General features: G+C 47.6%; 1 protein-coding gene across 1 annotated transcript in view; it reads right to left on the bottom strand.

The window, feature by feature from the left end:
• Positions 1-564: 564 nt before the first annotated feature.
• eipr1 (EARP complex and GARP complex interacting protein 1) overlaps positions 565-18,466 on the bottom strand; it is a 35,583-nt gene continuing 17,681 nt past the window's right edge. The window contains exons 6-9 of the mRNA XM_067243519.1: positions 8,571-8,707; positions 2,945-3,112; positions 1,570-1,737; positions 565-741 (exon numbers count right to left, since the gene is read on the bottom strand). Coding sequence (XP_067099620.1) covers positions 567-741; positions 1,570-1,737; positions 2,945-3,112; positions 8,571-8,707 — 648 coding nt within the window. The 3' untranslated portion in view covers positions 565-566. The remainder of the gene's footprint in view (positions 742-1,569; positions 1,738-2,944; positions 3,113-8,570; positions 8,708-18,466) is intronic.

The raw sequence follows: 18,466 nt of genomic DNA, 5'->3' as shown, positions 1-18,466 counted from the left end.
CTGGAAGCGCACGAGATACGGAACGCACTACTGTAGGGAGACAGTGATGGCTGTGCGAGTATGAGTGTGTGTGTGTGTGTGCTGCAAGCTGCAGTCAGCCATGCCTTTGTCGCCTGTCTTGGCAATAAAGAACAATGGTAATTGGTAGTGTTACGGATGTCTTCGTACGCAGCGTCAACCCTATCTGGTCTTCTCCGTCTCCTAGCTGAGGCTCTCTTTGTTCTCCTCCGTCTTCCTCTCGCGCTCTCTTTGTGTCTGTCGTCATGGATTTGCATGCATGCTTGTTTATGTGTTTCTCGTCAGGCAATGTTCTTTGGGCCGGAGTCCCCGTGATCTTCATCTGCCTGCCCCGCTCACTCCGACCCCAAGCCAACCCGTTGTCTAAATCTGAACCCCTCCTTTTTTTCTCTCTCACCTGCTTTCCTCAGATGTATTCCTCCTTCCAATTTTTGCTCCCTCTCCCCCTCTCCCCCCCCCCCCTCTCTCTCTCTCTCCCCCTATCCTTTCCTAGCTTCGATCTTCCTCTTCATCCATCCATCCCCCCCCCCCCCCCCCCCCCCGGACGTCTACAGCAGGATGCGGTACTTGAGGGCACGGGGCACCCTGTTGATGACCAGCCTGCCGTCGTAGCTGAGAGAAGCGAAGAGCCAGGGGTCAGCCGAGGACCACTCCACTGCGTACACGCTGTCCTCGTGCTCCTCGTAGGTGGAGATGATGCTGTCTTGCAGGGGCTCCTTGCTCCTGGAGGGAGGAGACACACACACACACACACATTTGCACATAGGCCTACCTCCGACGGGAGTACAAACACGCATATGCGGCAAAACGCATTGCGTAGGAGCACTGACACATAGGCGTGCATGTGCACACCACGCGACTGTGCCCATTCAAACACATGGGACCATCTTTGCAGGTCAGGGTGAGGGTGTGCGACGGCTACACGTACTGTCGATACAAAAGCAGAGGTTTACATCAGAAAAAGGGGGATGTGCACTCCATGGTACACAGGTGTGCCCAGACACACACACACACCGGGTTGAGTGAGTGGATTGAGGACATCTGAGGGCAACGCAGTATTCATTATTATGACTCCTAACTGCCAGATTCTCCTTCCTTCCTTCCCTCCCTCCCTCCCTCCCTCCATCCCTCTCTCCCTCCCTCCATCCCTCTCTCCCTCCCCCATCACTCTCTTCAAGGCCGAGTCATGATTACACCGGTGCTTCACACCACGGCAATGATACGTCATCTTTATTCACAAAACAGCGCTGCCTCATCACTGCTGTTCACACGGGAGTGTGAATGCATGCGCGCGCGCGGATGTCTGCTTTGTACTGCATATAGAGAGGCTGCAGGCAAGGTCCAACCAACTGTGACCTGCATACTCGAGTACATGAGCCAAAAGCTGGCCAAACGAGTAAATATGTACGTTATTAAATAGGCGAAGGGAAAAATAGCTGACGATGCAAACACGTTTGACTGAAGGACTTCAGTGTCAACCACATATGACATTCAAGTGTGAGTGTGTGTCCCGTAAGTGTGTGCGCGCGTGTTTGTTGTGCGAGCTCCTACTTCTCCTCCTGCTGGTTGTCCTCCCCGTCGCTCAGCTCGTCATCGTCGACCAGGTGTCCGAAGGGTTCGGAGGAGATGGACACCATGTTGGACAGGATCACCCTGCTGTCACTGCTGCCTGTCAGCACCAGCTGGTCGTGGGAGTGATTGTAGCGGACGCTCCACACCCTGCCACCGACACGCACACACACACACAAACACAAGGATGGAAAATCCCACTCAAACACACACAATCCCCATCTCCTCTTTTCCCCCCTGGTGCCGTCTCCCCTTCTTCCGCTCCCTTCCCACCGCCCCTCAGTCCTCACTGTTTCTCTAGTCCCTTCATCTTTTCCCTCCCTCCCTCCCTCCCTCCCTCCCTCCCTCCCTCCCTCCCTCCCTCCCTCCCTCCCTCCCTCCCTCCCTCCCTCCCTCCCTCCCTCCCTCCTCCTCGCCTAGGGCAAGGCTCAGTGGTGGATCCTGGCTCCTCATTGAGTGGGATTGAGGGATAACTAGAGCTGTTGACAGAAAATCAGAGTCCACCCTCTCTCCTTGCTCAGCTAATCCGCTTCTCTGCTAAAAAATAGTTCCTAATACCCTAAGCCCCCAGGCCCTAACCAGCCCACCCCAAAGAAACACACTCACACACAAGTGCACACATACATACACACAAGCAGACACACACACACACACACACACACACAAAGAGGTGTCTCCTATCAAAATAGGGATCAAATCTGCAGTTATGGATATGTTTGCCACGTCTATCTCTCCTTTGAAGATAAAGTGTGTGTGCGCGTGTGTGCGTGTGCACGTTATCATGTAGCGTTTGGTGTGCTGCTCTGGCTGCAACCACAGAGGCTGGCTCTCAGACAGTGTGATTATCTATTCAGCTCACACACACGAGAGAGAGAGAGATAGATAGAGAGAGAGAGGGAGACAGAGAGAGATAGAGAGAGACAGAGAGGGAGAGAGAGAGAAGCAGGGAGAGAGAGGAGAGAGCGACAGAGCGAGAAAGCACACGCACACACAGACGGAACACGGAGTACTGCAGTGCACTGTGTTCCACTAGTTACACAGCCCCGAGTAGAGCCGCGCGGCACAGAACAGCTTCACACGTGGGCACGCGCTCCCTGAACAATGCACGCGCACGGACACTTCACACTTCCATTAGTGAAGTGGAAGTGCCCTCCTATTTAGATACGCAGCCCTGCCACCATGTGCTGTCTTGTATACGTTACCTGACTCGGCCCTTTGACAGGCGGAAGGACTCTAATGCGGGAACGTACTTGACTGTGCATTCGTCGTGTCTGTCTCGTGCTCGCGCGATCACATGGGCAGAATACGAGTGTGTGCGTGTGTGTGTATGGTGTGCGTGCGCGTGTGGAACTCCCACCAGTGCGAGTGCTCCTCGAGGCTCTTCACGGGCTCGTTGATATTCCTCACGTCCCAGAACTTGACCTTGCAGTCATCCCCGCAGCTGGCCAGGTAGTACTGCTTGTTTGGATTGAAGTCCAGGTCACGCACCAGCTGGCCATGGGCACTCTCTATACAGTAGATCTGACTGAGAACGGAGAGAGAGAGGACAGGAGAGGAGGAGGAGGGAAGAGAGGAGGATGAAATCCGTGAGCGGACGAGAGACAGGGAGGAGGGCGGGGAGAGAGAGAAAAAGGGTAAGAAAAAGAGGAGCGAGAAGGAGGGCGTTAAGAGAGAGCAGAGGAGGATCGGAGCGGAGTTGAGGAAAGAGGGATATTCAGAGAGCGAGACTGTGGGCGACCGCGGTGCAACGTCGCGGCCAGTCATCAGAGAGAACCTCCTCTCCAATGCTGCCGCGCATGAAGGCCACAGTTCATCGGCCGTTCTAGGAAAAAGCCGGCTGGCTTACTGGGAAGGAAACTGCACCACACAAGACCACCCCACTGCCGCGAACTAAGCACCTGGCAACGAAAACAACGTCGCAGTTGATGTGGCGGAAATCCTCGAGTCGGGCGGGGCGTAGGACATCTCCCGTGTCCTCGACGCTCGTCCGTGCCGACTGAGAAGGCCACTCCTACCCCCCCCTCTTCCCGTTCCCCTCGTCGTATCGCTCCCTTCTGATTCTCCTTCCTCAAGCACACGTCCTCAATACCCACCCACTGATCTCATTATGCAATTAACATGCTAATTAAAAATCTCATTAAAAGGGAGGTGCAGAAAAAGGAGCTGGGGAAGGGGAGGGGGGGGGGAGAGTCTTCAATGAGGTCAGGATTACAGTCTAGCCTGGACGCACGCTCGCACACGTGTATCCTGTCGTCTCTGTGTCAAGACTGAGGGAACAAAAGGAAAGGACGCTCGACGGTAGAAGTGTGTGTGTGTGTGTGCGCGGAGGCTACTCGAGTCATCGGTGCCAAGACGCCAAGTACACGCTCAGATGTGCTTGCGCCGACCATTTTGGGCACCTCCGAGTCCGATTTCATATTGCCCCCGGGTGTTTGAAGAGGGAGAATGTGTTTGGTCAGTGTGCGTACACCGTGAAGTGTTTGTGTGTGTCTGTGTGTCCTTTTCTACACACACTTCCACCGCCATCCTGCTGACATTTTGCCCTCCTCTCCATCGACACCCAGGTATCCACCGTGACCCCTGGCCGAGGAGGGGGAGGGTCCTAAACTCTCCCCCTCCACGGAATAGGATGCACTCGGAGGAAATGGAGCGGGAAATGAGGTTAGTTTCCCCCTGCACCCCTCCCGCTCTCCCTGCTGTCTGCCTATGTGAGAGCTGGGCGTCCGAGGTAGAGACACTGCAGCACTGACAGAAAGCCGGGGGATTATAGGCCAACCTGATCTAAGCCAGCGGACACACAGGCTAGCAAATCTGAAAGTCAGCCTTCCGCACGACCCGGCGAGGGAGCGTTACACACACTCACCGTGTTCCCGTGGGGGTGGGGTGAGGGACACTTGCACGTGCACACTTGCACCCAGATGTACACAAAACGTCCAGATGGAGACTGGATGTATACACACACACAAAACGAAACACCCCCAGGTCCCCCAGTCTGGGTGATAATATTGCTTTGTTGAGGGTATAGACTGACACACGGGTACGGAACAAAACACAGGTATACAGTTTCTATGACAACTGCTGTGGTGTGTGTGTAGGGGGGGGGCAGCACAAAAAAGTGAATGTGAAAAATAATGTCATTACTTCTTTAAAAAAAGGCGTAGCTTTCAGAGGGGGTGATGCGGATGGGGATGGATGTGTAGAAAGCAAGGTGTTTCATCAAACTGGGAACTTCATGGACACAGTCAAGTAATATCATTGGCTAAACCTACTGTACCTGATGTACACATTTTATATCAACAAATTTGTCTATCAATAAATAATATAAACTGTAGTCGCTAGTCTTTACAACTAACTTCACCATATCAGGAAATATTGACAGTAAAAAGGTCAAGGGAGATTGACAGTCAAGTTTCTTAACCTTCCAACTGTCCTGGGGTCATAATAATCATAAATCATATTCAAACCTAAGACAATTCTAAAACATTAATCGAAGTACATGACCTTGTATGTAGTTTCCTAAAATCACCCCCCAAAAAATTCTGTGCAGCTGCCACAAAAGGAATACTATTGTCTCCTGGTTAATATGACCAGAGATAACACTGATCTTGCGGCTATCAGGAAGCTAAAGTTAAGATAAGAAATGACGACCAGCACTTATTTAATTTCTTCAAATATACTGAAAGTCTATCACCTCTGATAATATAAAAAATGAAGTATGGGATATTATGGATATGGATTTATTCATAAATAATAAAGCTCCCTTTGCTGGGTAGAATGTACCAGACACTAAGCTGTCTTCTAACCCAAGAGCATGAAAGAGACATCCATCCGTCACTCTGTTGTATCGTTTTCTCAATCTTTCTATTGTCTCTACTCTGTCTCTACTGTGTCTCTACTCTGCTCCTCTCTTTTAAAGGACTAAATGCCATGGGGGATGAAATTCATGCTTAACCAGGACACACATGCATGGTTGCATGAACAAACAGACACATAAACAATACCCACGTGTAAACACCCCATATTGGACCCCCCCACCCGCACCCCCCACAAACAGACACATAAACAATACCCACGTGTAAACACCCCATATTGGACCCCCCCACCCGCACCCCCCAACACACACCCACTCACACAAACAAACAAGCTTAAACACACAGAAAATGCAGATGAGCAAAATAACTAAGTACACACACACACGCTAGTTCGAAAAACTTTACTGCAGAGTGTTATCCTAAATTGTTGTATGGTGCCTGCAGCGCATGTGGTTGGAGCAGGCCAGACCAGGCAGAATGTGTATGCATGTGTGTGTGTATGTGAGTGAAAAAGAGACTGTGTGTGTGTGTCTGTGTTAGACAAAACTGGGGTTTAGGAGTGATGCACCCAGGGAACATTCTCAGTGACAGGCCACTATCAGAACACACGCACACACAAACACACGCACACACACACACGCACACACACACAAACACACGCACACACAAACACACGCACAAACACACACACAAACATACGCACACACACACAAACACACGCACACACGCACGTGTGCCTTCAAGGTTCTGTGTCCGTTAGCTGGCCTAATATCACTTGGAGCTTAAAGCAGCCCTGTGTGACTGTACAGACACACAGCTCGCACCACAAACACACTGCCCTGTGTGACTGTACAGACACACAGCTCGCACCACAAACACACTGCCTCTCAACACTGACACTACTGTCTCTCGGGCTGCATTGGGGCTTTTCTTAGCTATTTCTTTCTTTTGATTACCCTATGCATATTTAAATATGTTTACAATCTGTCTGTCTGACCCTAATTTGTCAAATTTCTGAAAATTAGCACCTTCCCACAAACTAATGGATCCATGTGTTTCACTATCAACATGGATTGGACAGCTGTTGTGGGTGTTGAAAAACTGAAAAACAACGACGACAAAAAAGTATTTGAGTACAACTTATCACGAATATCACGAAGACAGGCTCGCTTGTGTAAATATGGCATACATTTAAATTCCATACAACAGTTTTGGAGTATCATGTGTCGTTTCATATCCTCGGTGATGTCTTTGTTTGACTTTTTGGGGCAGCACTGTAGATCGTGCCAACACGAGGCGACCTCGCACGTTCCCCGTCTCTCATTGCGTCTCTCAACACGCCTCTCTCTCTCTGTCCCGTTCCCAATGTTTCTGACTGAGGCAGGCCTGTTTGGGCTGGCGCACACTGTGACGAGCCAGAGATTCAGCCCACGCCAGGGAAGAAGGGAGGAAGAAAGAGAGAGAGACAGAGAGAGAGAGAGAGAGAGGAGCAGACACCTCAGAGGACGTCTGAGGAAGCACTGGAGCATGCTGAGGGGCTGCCATCACACAGCTGCCGCACCAACTGGACACACATACTCGCATGGACACGCACACCCACACGATTTGTGGCACAGTAGTTGCTTCAACACACACACCCACCCACACACACACACACACACACACACACACACACACAAGGACACCCACACACACACACACACACACCCACCCACAAGGACACCCACACACACACACACACACACACCCACCCACCCACCCACACACACACACACACACACACACACACGGACACACACACACACACACACCCACCCACACACACCCACCCACACACACACACCACACACAAGGACACCCACACAGGCACACAGACATGAATCCAAGAAGCCATGCGACGCCGTTTCCTTCACATGTACACAGGCGCGCGCCCCCGTGTCCTTGGCATCCACAGCCGTTTAGGATTCAGCACACTAGTCCATCACTAATACGACACTCTGAAACGATCATTTGTTTCTATTACACGATACTATCAAGGTGTCAGGAAATGTTGTGCAGGTAGAACATAATGAGTAGAAATCACCTCTCTTTCTTGTCCGTTGCTATATATTTTTAAACCCTCCCAGGTTTAAAAATATACCCCCTTCATACAGTCTCTTTCCTCAAAATGTCTGTCTCCCTCTTTTATTCCACCCCTCACCCCCTTCCCCCCCCCGCCCCATCTCTCTTTCTTTGGCACGTTATCAGAGCAATCGATGCAGAGGTGATTATTATTCTTCCAGCGGAGCCCACACACACACACACGGCCTGACCTCACTCCATCACCTCTCTCTCTCTACCCCTCTCTTTTCCACTCTCTCTCATCCTCCCTGTTTGCAATCTCTCCTCTCTCTCTCTCTCTCTCTCTCTCTCTCTCTCTCTCTCTCTCTCTCTCTCTCTCTCTCTCTCTCTCTCTCTCTCTCTCTCTCTCTCTCTCTCTCTCTCTCTCTCTCTCTCTCTCTCTCTCTCTCTCTCTCTCTCTCTCTCTCTCTCTCTCTCTCTCTCTCTCTCTCTCTCTCTCTCTCTCTCCCCTCTCCCCTCTCCCCTCTCCCTCTCTCCCTCTCTCCCTCCCTCCCTCCCTCTCTCCCTCTCTCCCTCTCTCCCTCCCTCCCTCCCTCCCTCACTCCCTCCCTCCCCCCCTCTCCCTCTCCCTCCCTCCCTCCCTCTCTCTCCCCCTCTCTCTCTCCCTCTCCCTCTGTCTCTACCTCTCCATCGAGAGCACGGTCAGTCTCTTTATCTCTCACACACTCGGCAGGTGCGTGTGCACACGGATGCAGCGATCTGATAGTGGAGAGATGCTGTTAATCCGTCACCATCAGGGGCGATGAGAAGACCCGGCGGTCCAGCATCCCACATGCAGATGCTGCTGCTGCTGTTCACGAATGAAGGCAGTAAGCCCCGTAACACAAACAAGTTTAACTAAGGGACTTTCCAATTCCGGCAGTGCATCTTTTAAATCAAGTACGTAGTGTGAATGTAGCTGGAATCATTCCTCAGGGGTTAACTCAAAGAAACACATTTGTGTGGTTAGTGAATGTAGCTGACATTGGTTGTAAATGCACAGAAGACCATTCGGCAACCTTTTCTGAACGTTATTGTTTGACAAGAGCGTGTTTAGCCAACGTAGCTCACCTCATGGTGCGCAGGTCCCAGCCCCGTATGGCCGTGTCGTTAGCGGTGGCCAGTTGAGTGCAGTTGTGATGTGGGCTCCACTTCCCAGAGGTGAACTTGAGCTGACCTTTGCCCTCTAGGGTGGCACTGCTGGACATCTGAGGAGGCCAAGGTTTCACAAACAGGAAATATGACACACGTATAAATACTACTTCATTTTGTAAATACATTAAGTTTTGGGGGAAAAAGTATGTAGATGCAACTCAAAATAGTGTGCAAAATTCTCTGACACCACACTGTACTGTAGCTATTTGACTGTTTTTTGATAACTAAGGGTAAAATGTAATATTTGTTGAACACACAAACACACACTAACACACGTTCAGCATACTGGCATAATGACCAGATCCCTTTAGGGAATTCCTCCCCAGAGTTAAGGCTCTTCCTGCTCCCTAGGCCACAGCCAAGTTAAATGTCTAGCAGTCCGACCCAGTCTCATCTCACTGTCTGGTTAGAAATCTGTACCTTGTTATCCATGGATCACATGGTCTAACCATTTTGCTAGCAATAATTACTCCTTGATCGGTGGTCTTTTCTCCTCGAGATATTGCATGAAACCGTATAGGTACAGACAACTGTATGGCTACAGACACACAATTTACACACAATACGTGTGTTAAAAATAAGTCACTGGTAAAGATAATGAGAGAGAGAGAGAGAAAGAGAGAGACTAATTAGTTTTAAACATTACTAGTTAGGCTTCCTAACAAGACAGCCCACTGAGGGAATCCTCACTAGACACATCCTGGCCTTATACAACAGTGTGTCCCATATTCATGCACTTACACCCTTATCAAGAATGCATTTGGACTAAGGAGGACGTGGGTGTGTGTTAGTGCGTGTTCTGTGTGTTCATGGTATTTCACTGTGTGTGTGTGTATGTTCGTGGTATTTGAGTGTGTGTGTTTTCGGTATTTGAGTGTGTGTGTGTTTGTGCGTGTTCTGTGTGTTTGTGGTATTTGAGTGAGTGTGTGTGTGCTGTGTGTTCGTGGTATTTGAGTGTGTGAATGTAATGTAAGGGAGTGTGTCTGTGTGTAAATTTAAGGGTGTGTGTGTCTTTGTGAATGTAATGTAAGTGTGTGTGTGAATGTAATGTAAGTGTGTGTGTATGTGTGTGTGAATGTAATGTAAGGGTGTGTGTGTCTGTGTGTGAATGTGTGTTCTGAGTGCTTTTCAAACATCGACCTGTCATTGACATTTAGTCCATTTCACCCATTTCTCTTCACATTGTTCTGCCTGTACTCTTAATCTATGCGTTAGCTGTTCCATCACGCACATCTCACTCACAATTTTTAACCATTCATCTCGAGTTGGGGGACCTGGTTTATACCATCTTTTTACAATGGCTTTTTTACAGGCCTCTATCAATATTTTGAACAAGTATCTGTCTGATCTTGCCACAATATTTCCAGCCATATTACCAAAATACAGTACTGTACATGAATTAGGTACTTCGTAACCCAGGATGTTGGCCAAACTCAAGTGCACATCCTCCCAAAACTGAACAATGTCTAGACAGAGCCAGAAGACATGAGCATGATCTACATTTACAGCACCACATTTTCTCCAACATGGTTGTGATGAGTTTCCATGGTGAAGCCAATTTGTTATAGTGGTATTTGACTGTGTGTGTGTATGTGCCACTGGTCTCAAATTGTCCATTTCTCTTTTGTCACAGTTGTGTTCTGTGTGTTTGTGGTATTTATTAAAAAGAGAAATATTCAACCCTTCACAATTAGGGAGTCAGATGGCTGAGCGGTGAGGGAATCGGGCTAGTAATCCGAAGGTTGCCAGTTCGATTCCCGGTCATGCCAACTGACGTTGAGTCCTTGGGCAAGGCACTTCACCCTACTTGCCTCGGGGGAATGTCCCTGTACTTACTGTAAGTCGCTCTCGATAAGAGCGTCTGCTAAATGACTAAATGTAAACGTAAAATTACCACTCCCTCTCAAACCAGTTTGACCCGGCTCACTTCTTTCTGTTTCAGACTTCTTCCTGGTGCAGAGGTTCAGAGCACAGATCAGACCAGAGAGATTTAAGAAATGTGTGTGATTATGGGAACAAGCAGACGAGACTTCAGCACAGAAACAGGTGGGTTTTTCCTTACTAATTTACCATCATGGAAAGTCTTTTGGGACCATTAGTGTCACCTCTGCAAAGGAGTTTATGTATTTACCTCTGTGAAGGAGGTTATGTTTTTAGTGCAGTTTGTCTGTTACTCATCAACTACCAGCCTCATTTTCATCCAACATGGTGGAAAGGTGTAGCATGGACCAAGAATGAACCCATTACATTTTGGAGCCAATCAGAATGTACTTTCGCTAACGTTGTGAAATACGGAATTCGGATGCCTGCGCTGTCCGAGAGCCTTTCTAGTTCTCCATCGTAGGGAGTAAGGAGGCCTCTCTCCTTCTAGCTCTCTATCGTATGGAATCCCATGCCAGCACTGGCTCAACCCTGGAGCCCTCCCAACTGGAATAACCCTGAGCCCCAACTCTGGGGGAGTAACGCTGGCATTGTAGACTCATTCCCAGAAGCACAGAGATAAAAGGTTCTAGTGTGAAAGAGATCTATCATAGACAATGAATTGTGCTTCATGTTTGTGTTATCCAATGATGGTGATTCCTTGTGTGGTTAGGTGTTATGGCAATGTGCTCCTGTTTAACACGCTCCGGCTGTGCTTTTTGCCCCACACTCTTTCCTCAATGAATTGAATGAATTACCCATAGTCTTAACATTGTTTGTGTCCTTTCAGTATATTGTATTGTATACAGAATAATTAAAATATAGCCTGCAATGACTGAAATATTGATAGGCCTGGCCTTAATCTAAGTTGAGCTGATAGCTAAGCTAACTTGTGTTAGTCATGATTGTATGTGTGTGTGTGTGTGTGTTAGTCAAGTGAATTTGCTATTACTGTTAAAGGTATAGCCATTATCTGTGTGTTTGTGGTATTTGAGTGTGTGCTGTGTGTGTGTGTGTGGTATTTGTTAAAAAGAAAGACTCGAAAAATATTTAACCCCTGGCACAATTGCCACTGTCCCTGTTTTTCCTGTTTGCATTCCTAGTCCTCTTCAATAGAGGTTCAGAGCTCAGATTAGACCAAAGATATTAAAGGAATGTGTGATTATGGGAACGTGACCTTTACTGAAGCGTTTCTATTGTCCTCTCTGTCACCCTTCTGCTGCTATGTCTTTGGGAGTCAGCCGGTTCCCCCTGGCGGCTTACCACAAGCTGCCCCGCCCTTGTACACTCAACTGGTCCCAGTCTCACACCATCCATTTTACTCTTGACCTTTGGTCATTTTACTCTTGACTGCAATAACACAAAGAGTTTGTTGCGTCTGCAGGTGAGAAAAGAGGGATTATTCTCCACAGGGATCAGAGAGAGAGAAGAGAGACTGTAGGTAGGTGACTTGTTTGGGGGCGTAGTTGAGATGACATCAGGCTACAGTTACAGTGACTGATTGGAGGAGAGGCTGACTGTCTACACAGGTTCCGGATTAAACCACACAAAAGTCCCCACTATTAAACCACACACAAGTTCCACTATGAAACCACACGCAAGTCCCCACTATTAAACACACAAGGGACGAATTCCAACCTGATATGCCAACTTCATCTACATGGTCTTTTTCCCCCGGCAAGATGAAAACGGAGAATGCAAACTGAATTTAGGGTCACATGACAAAAGTTATGTATGGTTGCCCAGATACAAGTGGAGGGTGAATTTACAAGCATTAAATTGTATCTTGTTGTCTTTTTCTGTTTTTTTTTCATCTCTCAGGAAAACTCAGGTTGCCCCTGAACATCACTGCTTAGCTACTGAAGGATCCGTTAAACATGGGGAACGCCGTACCATCAGAGAGCAACATGGGCGACCGGCTGAGATGCTGTAAGTGTGATAAAGTCCTGCCTCCTTGCCGTTCCTTCTCAGATTTACGCCAAAGTACTATTCATGGACGGCACGTACATGTTTTCAACGGAGGAGAATACTACAGGCCCATTGGCCACAATAATTTCTACGAGTGTGAACGTTGCTTTAACAAGCCAGAAGAGGACAGGAGACGGAGAGAGGAGGAGCAGAGAAGAGAGGAGGAGCGACAGAGAGAGGAGAGGAGAAGAGCAGAGGAGAGACGGAGGCAGGAGGAGAGGAGAAGAGAAGAGGAGAGACGGAGGCAGGAGGAGAGGAGCAGAGAAGAGGAGAGACGGAGGCAGGAGGAGAGGAGAAGAGAAGAGGAGAGATGGAGGGAGGAGGAGAGGAGAAGAGAAGAGGAGAGACAGAGGGAGGAGGAGAGGAGAAGAGAAGAGGAGCGAAAGATGAAAGAAGAACAGCAAAGGGCAAGAGAGGCTGAAGAGAAGAAGAGACGAGAAGAACTGAATCAAAGACTGAAAGAATCACACCAGAAAGCTCGAGAGCAGCATGAGACACAACTGATCGGCGACATTTCTGAGGAGCACGAGTCCAAGAAACATGTTCTAATAAGCCATCTGAATGAGCTTAATGCAAACTATGAATCAGGCAGTGACAGTGATGAGCTTCTAGAAACCCTCTCTTCAAAATGTAGCATCCCTGTTTCAAAGCTCAGTCTCGCTGAGCTGACTGCTGATCAGCTGGGGAACATCCTGTCAGCCCTGGACAAACTCCTGTTTGATGAATGGATCAGTGCTCCTCCATCGCTGAGCACTCTGCAGCACACTCAAGTGTTCATCACCGAGCTGTGTGCGCTGTCTCTGGAGATATCTGAGGGACTTTCCCTGCAAAGCACATCCAATCATGTGCAGTCCCTGGTGGGGTCCATCAGCCAATCAGCATGTAATGTTTTTGAGAGTTTCCTGCTGACTCAAGCCCTGTATCTGAACCTGATGCACTTCTTCACTGACCATGGCCGCTGTGACAGTAATGCAGCTCTCATTGCCAAACGATGGGCCAAGGAGGATCTTTCCACTGAGGATCTCTTTCTTGTAGAGTTTCTCGGCACCCTCACATCATCACTACAGGATGTGATTGGAAGAGTCTCTGTGTCCATTTTACAGATGGAAATCCAGTGCTTGAAGTTTCTCCTGCTCATGCTTACACATCTAAATGGCAAGGAAAGCCACACGGAATCCACTGAAATGCTCCTCACACTTGTGCAAACAAACCAGTGGACCCCAGCAGAGGTATTGACTCTGCTCAAAGTGCTGTCAGAGAAATATGCAGAGGATGCTGTCATAGCTGAAGTGCTCACGTTGGTACACGTGTATGACATATCAACAGAGTGGACAGATTACTCCGGGCGCTCTCTCATCCAGGCTCTGGACTTCTGTGGTTCTGAGAGATTCCAACTAGATTTCCGAAAGACTCTTAGAAAGCAGGATGAGAGTAGTCTAGATTCAGCTCTAGCAGAATTAAAGACGTTCAGGAGTTTGGATGACTCTGTCGTTGATGTGATCAAAAACATTACCACCGGTGTCCTACAATATTCTGAAATTGCTCCAAAAGATGAACCATTTATGAGAGATTCCTTTAGATGTCCAAACTTGAACGCAGATGACATCCAAAAAACTCTGTCTCAGCTCTGCAAAGCAGTGTTTGACACAAAAGGCTGGCGGCCCACAGTACAGCAGATGCTGAGGTGGTGTGTGTTGGTACTGACTGAGAAGAGTGGAGCGCCAGAACTGGTTGGTGTGGAAGAGGACCCCTGTGTCATAGCCATGTTTGCAGCCACACAAGTCTGCATGGGAAACAAACTGGACATTGTGCTGAGCTCTGACGTTCACTCACACGAGCAAACGAAGGAGTGGTCTGACTTCTACAAGCACCTGGGAATTTCTTTCAACACAAACATGAACGAAACTGACGCATCACATAGGGATGTCTATGAAGTAGACATTGTGTACGGTACCATGGATGACTTTGTCGCTGATTACTTTCAATATGGCTTACAGGTGATGGAAACAGGGAACCCTCACCTCAGCCGAGGATTCATCATTGATGAAAGAAGTCTCAGCGCTTCCCATAATCTGGAACTTTCAAGGCTCAAGGAAAATGATGCCCTGATGTTTGCTGCAGAGATCCTGCAAAGCTTCATGGGTCATTTCCACAGTGAGGATAGGGAACTGAGACACAGGTTTATTAAGGCTATTTTTCAGCTGCTCCACACTAACCTAAACAAACGCACAGACACTGACAATAAAATCATAACCATCTCGCAGAGACTTACTGGAAAAGAACTGCCTTCTAATGAGGTCTACGTTCTGACCTTTCTTGAGAATCTCCTGAAAATGTCTTGTGGAGGAACAGAACATGAGGAAAACAGGGCAGGCAAATTCTGCTTGGAGATTTTATTTGCCTGTGCAGTGCAATCTGAAGGCTCAAAAGATCAAACCAAAGAACTTTTCCAAGTGGTGTCAAATCTTGTAGGACAACACCTTTGGTCACCAGAAGAAGCCCTAAACCTCCTTGTAGCATTAATTGACCACTATTACCATGGTGACTGTGTTTCCATCACAAAGATTTTACATCTGATGGAAACATACCAGGTGTCTTCTGAGTGGACCAATGAGAACAGCCAGTCTCTCCTTAAGCTCTTGAACTTATCTGAAACAAAGAATTTGATCCGCTATTTAGAAAAGAGCTTCAGAGATGAGAAAATAAAAAGCATTGACTGTCTTTTTGATGAAATACGGCAGATGAAAAACATTGATGAGCAAACACTGGAGAAATCATACTGTATAGTAAAGACTGTGACAAACCTGATTGAATCTGGTGAAATCAAAAACCACACAGATGTACAGCAAGCTAGGAGTCTGAGTCATAGCACAGACACAGAAGACCTCCAGGAGATCCTGGCAGTCTTATGCAATGCTGTACACCTGTGCATGTTTGAAGGAAAGTGGTGGCCCAGAGCTACTCAAATGATAAGCTGGTGCCTCTTGGCCTTGTCTGACAACGGAAAGCTCCTGGAAATGGGAACGGGAGAAGGGAAGTCCTGCGTCATAGCAATGTTTGCAGTGCTGCGTGTACTTAGGGGAGAGAAAGTCGACGTGGTGTCCAGCTCTTCTGTGTTATGTGAAAGAGATTCACAGGAATGGACCGACTTATACTCGTACTTTGGCATCACAGCTGACACAAACACAAATAAAACCAAAGATGAAGACAGAAAAGAATGCTACCGGAAGGACGTGGTCTACGGAACAATTGAAGCCTTTGCTGCAGATCACCTTCGCCAGATATTTGAGATGAAGGATGTGAGGCCTGATCGCAGCTATCAGTGCATCATAATTGATGAAGTGGACTCACTGCTGCTGGATCAGGGAGTGCAATTGACCTACCTGTCCAGCCCCATGGTCTCCATGCAGCACCTGAACATTATTCTGGCCATGATCTGGGGCCACGTCAGCCAGTATGGCTTCCTGTCAACAGGACACCAGACATTCGTACAGGGTCCCGCTGCTTCATTCTTCAAGGCCATATTTGACTCAATTGACACAGAAGGAACTGAAATGAATGACCCCATGGACATTTTACGTATAGCTGAAGAATCAGAGATCGTGCCAACAGGATTTACAGAGGATATCTTCAAAAGTGAAAAAGATGAACTTCTCAAGAAACTGAAAACTGTGAGTCAGGACACAGTGGTAGATGTCTTTCAAGAAATGGAGCACTATGTCCCCTATGGTTTTACTGTATACACATTAGATGACAATGGATTGCTCTGTCTTCGAAAGACCAGCACGTACAACAACCAGGACGTTCCAGACCTGAAATTTCTGGTTTTGGAAGAAGGCTTGTGTTGTGCACTCTATGATTCCGAAGAAATTCTCATCAAGCCCATTGCTGAATTAATCTCAGAGAAGTTTCAGTACACCCCATGTACAAACAACAAAGACAAAATCAGCATCCCTGGATTCCTGAGAAATCTGGTAGAGAAGAAAGTGTCAGTGTGGGTTCAGAATGCCTTTCTGGCAATGAGACTGAGGCAAGGGCATGAGTATGTTGTAGAAAATGACAGTGTCTGTCCAGTGGACTTCCGATCCACTGGTATGGTGGAACTGAGTAAGAAATGGGGTGATGGTCTACAGCAGTTTGTTGAGATTAAACACCAAATACAAATGAGCACGATTTCAACAGTGACAAACTACATTTCTAACATTTCCTTTTTTGAAAAATACCATGGGAAAATATATGGAACAACAGGGACACTTGGGAGTGAAACAGACATGCTGTTTTTGCAGGACATATATCCAAATTTGATGGCCTGCAAAATGCCAACCTTCAACCGAAAGAAATTATTTGAGGTCAAAGGTACTCTGAAGACTTCAACAGAAGAGTGGAAATCTGAAATAAAACGTGTGGTTATGGCTGAAATAACCCCAGTTTCATACAGAGAGGGAAGAGCATCCTTGGTGATATGTGAAACTATCAACAGAGCCGAAGAGATCTATGAGGAGCTAAAAAGCATCATCCCAGGTGAAATCCTTCTCTACTGCCGCAGTGACAAAGACAGTTTGAGCAAAATAGATAAGGAACTGCTACCCGGTGATGTAATTGTTGCCACAAACCTGGCTGGGCGTGGGACAAACATAAAGGTCTCCAAACAGGTGAACAACAACGGGGGGTTATTTGTGGTCCTCTCCTTCCTTTCTGAGAACTCAAGAGTGGAACTCCAGGCATTTGGCCGAACTGCACGCAAAGGCAAACCTGGATCTGCTCAGGTAGTCATGACCACTGATCATCTACAGGAGTCCTTCAGGACAGTGTCTTCTCTGGAGGAGGCAAAGAAAACAAGGCAAGGACTTGCAACAGAAAAAATTAATGACATGATGAACGATGTCACTGAGATGAAACTGCGGGAGGACCTGTTTTCAGAGTACTGCAAAACACTGCAAGACATTTACGAGAACACAGATGGAGATGAGGAAAGAGCTGTTGTTGCCATCATGAATGAGTTCTGGGGTATTTGGTTGCAAACTAAATCTGAAGAAATTGATCAGTTGAAAAGAGCTGAATTGCAAAAGAGCTTGAAAGCTGATTTGTCTCTGGCAAAAAGTCAATCTGAAAGTCAGACTTCACCATGTTCTAGCATTTACCACTACATCAAGTTTGGGAATATCGCACTGGGTAAAAAACAATGGGATTCCAGCACCAGGCTATTTGAAAAAGCTATGGAAAAAGATGAGAGTTGGGCAGCCATAGCTTTTTACAGTCATGCATACTGCACTATAAAGCAGCAGAAGGGAGATTACATCAATAAGGCCATAGATGATCTCAGGAAAGCACAAAAGTCTCTGACGTACCTCAGTGAGGAATGCATGGTCTGCCTGCAGATGGTAAAAATGTCCTCTGCTGACTCAGCCAACAGTGACCCAACCAGCCTTGAAAAACAACTAATAACCAAGTGCAGCATGTTCAGTTGCTTCGATGAAAACATTAGTGAGGCTATCAAAAAGCTGGAGGAGATAAAAGAAAGAGGGAGAGATGCCATAGCCAAAAAAGCACCCATGTTCTCCCTGGTGTCAGGTGCTGATGAAGACCTCCAAGTGGAGGCCTACAATCTGTACAGTCGAGGTCTGCAATACGTCTTTTCTGTGGAAGAGGCACCTCGTTTCCCATGGGAAGCTCTGCTGGTGTTCTCTCTCGGACTTCTGCAGATAATTGGAGGGGCACTGCTCACTGCATTTACGTTTGGAACATTAGCTCAAGTCGGCATGGGGCTGATTGTCGAAGGAATATCAGACTGCATCTCTGGCATCGAGTCCATGGTGACGGGAGAATTTAGTTGGAAATCGTGGGCTATAGAAAAAGCTATTTCTATTGTTATATCTCTCATTGGGTTTGGTGTTGGAAAGCTGGTTGCAAAGGGCTACAAAGTT

Source organism: Osmerus mordax, chromosome 9, assembly GCF_038355195.1.
Source record: "Osmerus mordax isolate fOsmMor3 chromosome 9, fOsmMor3.pri, whole genome shotgun sequence".
Lineage (NCBI taxonomy): Eukaryota > Metazoa > Chordata > Actinopteri > Osmeriformes > Osmeridae > Osmerus > Osmerus mordax.
This window is presented reverse-complemented; position numbering and strand designations above follow the sequence as displayed.